This window comes from Prunus persica, chromosome G8, assembly GCF_000346465.2.
Source record: "Prunus persica cultivar Lovell chromosome G8, Prunus_persica_NCBIv2, whole genome shotgun sequence".
NCBI lineage: Eukaryota > Viridiplantae > Streptophyta > Magnoliopsida > Rosales > Rosaceae > Prunus > Prunus persica.
In genome coordinates this window covers 2640641-2645390 of record NC_034016.1, presented here as the reverse complement: position 1 = coordinate 2645390, position 4750 = coordinate 2640641, and the positions used below count along the sequence as shown (strand labels likewise).

At 32.4% G+C, this 4750-nt stretch overlaps 1 protein-coding gene across 1 annotated transcript; it reads right to left on the bottom strand.

Annotated features, from left to right (window-relative positions):
* LOC18768159 (WAT1-related protein At1g43650) lies at positions 1753-4750 on the bottom strand. The gene is made up of 7 exons (XM_007200290.2): positions 4483-4750; positions 4338-4400; positions 4142-4258; positions 3789-4035; positions 3481-3639; positions 2282-2433; positions 1753-2149 (listed from the first exon to the last, which is right to left on the bottom strand). The coding sequence occupies exons 1-7, from the start codon at positions 4683-4685 to the stop codon at positions 2029-2031; spliced, it is 1062 nt and encodes a 353-aa protein (XP_007200352.2). The 5' UTR covers positions 4686-4750; the 3' UTR covers positions 1753-2028.

Here is a 4750-nt window from a genome sequence, read left to right as displayed (position 1 = left end):
ATATATTTGTTTATATAAGGTTAACTTTAAACAAAAAAAATTCGAAAAAACAAACAAAACTATTTTGACATGAATTAAAAAGATGTTTACTTTTGAAATTGACAATTTGTTGGTACGAGAGAATATTTGAGGGAATTGAATTTGAGAGTGTGTTTTTCCATCTCAACAAGCTTTTATTTATAGAGAACAATATCCTAGTTCTATATGGAGAACTAGGTGAAGTCTCCTAGTTCTATATGGATTATAACTTAGGCCCTCAAATCTCCTAATTGTACATGGAAAGGATATTGGTTTTTTCACAATAAAAGAAGGAAGCTAATATTGTTTTTTGTTAGTATTTTTTTTTAATATAAGCGATAATTTAAAGTATAAAGGGAATGAATTTCTCACACATACTACTAAATTGCGATGAGAATTCGAATCTCATTGGCTCCACCCACAATGATTTCTAATCAAGAAGCTTGCAACAACTTAACCATTAATTTTAACAAAACCATAAGGAAAAAAATATGAAATAATTACCTTCAGCTAGTGGAATCCATCCATATTCTTTGGAAGTTTTATTTTAATTTTGTTAACCTTCCAAAACTCACTCAAGAAACTTATAATATGTAAAATTACTTTATTAACTTGGGGGACTTATTATTTAAAAACTAATTTATTTTTTTGATTAAAAAAAAAATTTCAAACATGTTGTAAAATCTTTTTCTAGAAAGAAAGGAGAAACTATGTTCCAAATTAATTAATAAAGCGAGCGTTCCAAGAGTATAATAACTCTAGTATTATTTGATTATTTTATTTGTGCTTTGAATATCAGCAATGGTTGCTCAACAATTCATTTCAGTTCAGTTTAATAGTTTAATTTTTTTTTTTTTTTTTGGCAGCTATTGAACTAAACTACATTTTCACTTGCAATGGTGTAGTTGAATATCTTACAAATTAAAAACTATATTTTTTTAAATAATAAAATAAAATAAAATAATTTATGATAAAAATTATACAATTAAAATAATTTTAAAGAGATTTTTAAAAAGAGATAAATTTTAAATATATATAATTAATAACAAACACAACGACCATAAAAAAGATCAGCAACAAGAAAGCTGTTGACCAAAAAATATAAATGAATAAAAAAACTAGGCTTTTGCGTGGTTTATAATTTTCATGCAATAGAGGGCCATAAAGGTAGACCCAATGCCATCCCAAAAGAAAGCCGCTTAGGCCAGACTCAAAGAACTTGACCCAAGTATTGTTAATAACACAACCCAAAAGTGTCGACTTGAGACCCAAAAAATTCACACCCCATTTCTACACTACAGACCCAACGTTACCCGATAAGAGAGAAAAAATATTGAATTTATATTTTTTTTAATAATTGGATGGTTGGATTGAACACCTCATTCAAACCCGAAATCCCTCTTTCATTATTATAGCATCTCCCTATTGGCTAAAGCCCATATTAGACCTAGAGCTTTTATTTCATGAACGATTGAACCATGTAAGCTTTTTTTTTTTACCAAAAAGAACCATGCAAGCTTAAATTGGTGAAACAACAAGCTGTTCGCTATTATTTGGCTAAAGCTTTTTCTATAGATATTTGAGAAGCATGATATCATATTCACTTGTCACCAATGAGACAAAAAAGGGATACTTGCACGAAAACATTTTGAAGCTCAAATTAGTGAGTGTTCTAGATGAATTCAATGATTTCATTCATATCACGTGACTACGAATAAAAAATGAAAAAACCAATTTGGAAATGTTCTAAAAATTCATAAGTACGCATCTCATATAGAAACGGGGACTCTAGCACAAACAAAGCCTATATACATTTAACTTTTGCAACACAAATTTAGACAAGAAAAAGAAAATAAAGGGAAACTTTAGCCCTCGATTGATAGTTACAAAAAGAGATGATTCCTGCTTTAATCAAATGTGTGTTCATGACAAACATTCATCGTGGGAATGCCTTTTATTCATCCAATCGAATTTGCTACAATCCCATCCCCATCGACTAATAATGCACTCTCATACCACTTCCTCCTTGCTTTCTTGTTTCTGTTCACTTTCTTCGCTTTTCCTGTCCTCTTTGTCCTTTCCCCACAAAACGCTATACAGACCCACAACAAGCAACACGCCTCCACCAATGCTGCAACAAATCAACCAAGACAAGTCTCATAATTCTGATTTTGTTAAGATTACTCCCTGTGATATTCATTCGTTACCAATCATAATTAGATCTCCGTTTAAATGACCTATTATATAAATCGGTGGAAATTACCTTCCCCAGTGAAGGGCTTCTTTCCACATGATTGCTGAGAAGATAGCTGTTATAAGCAGTGCTAAAGGAGTGAACATTGATGTGAAAACTGGGCCTTTCTTCTCTATGGCCCAAACTTGCAGCCAGTAGGTAATTCCAGTCACAATTACACCCTGCAACATCACCCATCGTCATGAGACACTACTTATATATATCTATATCTATATCTATATCTATATCTATACTATTATTAAGAAAATATTCAGACAGTATAAATTTCAATTATGTCATTCTTCATATTAAATGAGGGTCTGTTTGGTAACCGTTTTATTTTTAATTTTTACGTTGTAGTAGAGAGAGAAGGAGAAAAGAAAAATGGTTGAGGGAGACTGATGGAAGAGCGTAGGGAGAAATAAAAAGTAAAAAGTAAAAGTTATAGAGACTCAACATCTCACTTTGCACGGAGCCGCCAAAATATTAAACCCTAAACCCTTATTTCACTATTTTCTCCTTGTATTTTCCCTATATTTCTAACAAAAAAGTAAAAAGTAAAAATTTGAACTGAAATGTTTTTTTTAAAAAGCACATGAGCTTATGATAAGTTTAAATACCAAAGCAATATATTGAATAAATCATACCACACCCACTTTCAATCTCCCACTTCCGAATTTCTACTTTTTTCTCTTCCAACTTCTACCACTTCCATTTTAACTTCTCTATGGTGTTTTCTAGTTTCTATTGTGCATAGACATGTTACATGTTACATGTACATGTGGAAAAAATTTATATACATATAAACAAGAACCAGCTGTCAATATTTGATCTCATAATCACATAGATGATGACCACTGTGTTCATATCAATAAGTCAAAAGATGAGCCTATCTCTTTGGAGGGAATATGAACCATATATAAATTTACCCAAGAAAATTTCTAAATTGTACCTTCAATAGCTTAATTACCAGTCTAACCGACATTATACAAGTGGCTCAGTTAGAACTTTAAAAAAAATTCATCATTTATTTTGCGTATAGATGGAAGTGTTTGTCCGAAAAGTTATACGTATTTGTTGCTTGAAAAGTTATATGGATGCATACAACGTTGTTCTCACAACAATTTCTGTATGTTTATCATGTGATAGCTTAGTACAAGAGAAAAAAGTTATACATACTCGTTTTTTTTTTTTTTTTTTTTCTAGTTGGGTGGATAAAAATGACTTACACAATAGAAAACAGAGAGAAGATGAATGTCCCATCCAATCTTCCAAGCTGATGGGTTTCTCTCAATTGCAATGGCCAAAAATGATGATTGGATGCAGCTAAAGAAGCATTGCAGAGTGGTAAGCCTCAACTTTGCCGGATATTGCTTGACAATGGGACCCTAGAAAAGAAGCACTGGCTAGTTCAAGGGCAATAAAAAATATATATATATATATATAAATTCTACAAAAGAAAATAAATTATTCCAGCTTAATTAAACTGTTTAAAATAATAAATAAATAAATAATGCTAACGATTAATGATGTGCACCTGCAAAATTAGCCACAAAGACCAGGCAGTATTGGCTGAAATCATGAACAAGGAACCTTTTATCCAGTCCACTCTGGAGGAAGATGATGAGTCTGAAATTTGTGTCTGATGATGTGATGGATACCAATTCGTGAACTTTATGGAAGGCCCCTTAACTAAAGCAAACACCAATGCCCCTGAAAGGCTTGTGAGAGAACCCAACACCTTGGCCACACCATACAAATGTTTCATAGAAATGCTTTCCATCCTGCCCAAAAATTTCAAAACCATTTGTGTTTCAATGACATAAAAAGAAGAAGCACTTGATCCATGTAATTAGCTAAAAATATCATAGTTAATTATTAAATAATTACCTTAAAAAAACCGCCATGACAAAGGTAATTGCTGGAATTGTTGTGGTGGTGGCTGCAGCAAACGTTGCAGAGGTGTAGTTGATTGCAACATAGTAAAGATTTAAACTCAGGGTAATCCTGGAAAAATTATTATGTATGTTAGAGAATTTAATTGAAATATTGTTGATGAGGAGAGAGAGCATAACCAAGTTCGTACCCAGATAAGGAAATGAAGAAAATCTTGCAGAGTAAGGTGTACGACAGAGGAGCGTCTTTTGAACTGAAAAATTCAGAAGATAAATTAAACCACCACTGAAAAGTGTAGAGAGATGTATGCTACAAATGGAAGCTTATGAACAAACCTTTCAAAGAAGAAAGCAAATGGAGCCAAGGCGAGGGAGGCGAAAGCTTGACGATAAACCACAAACACAAAAGGGTTCATTCCCTTGGCCATTGCCGCCTTAGAGAACAAGGCCATACCTGCATACACAAATTGTATGAAGAGCATGGCAATATAAGGCTTGTGCCTCTCCATTACCAGAGCATAACCAACTAAACTCTTCATGTTGTGGTTTTATAATTTAGTCGTTCATCTGTGGCATCTAATTTGAGGAGCTTCATCTTTAATAT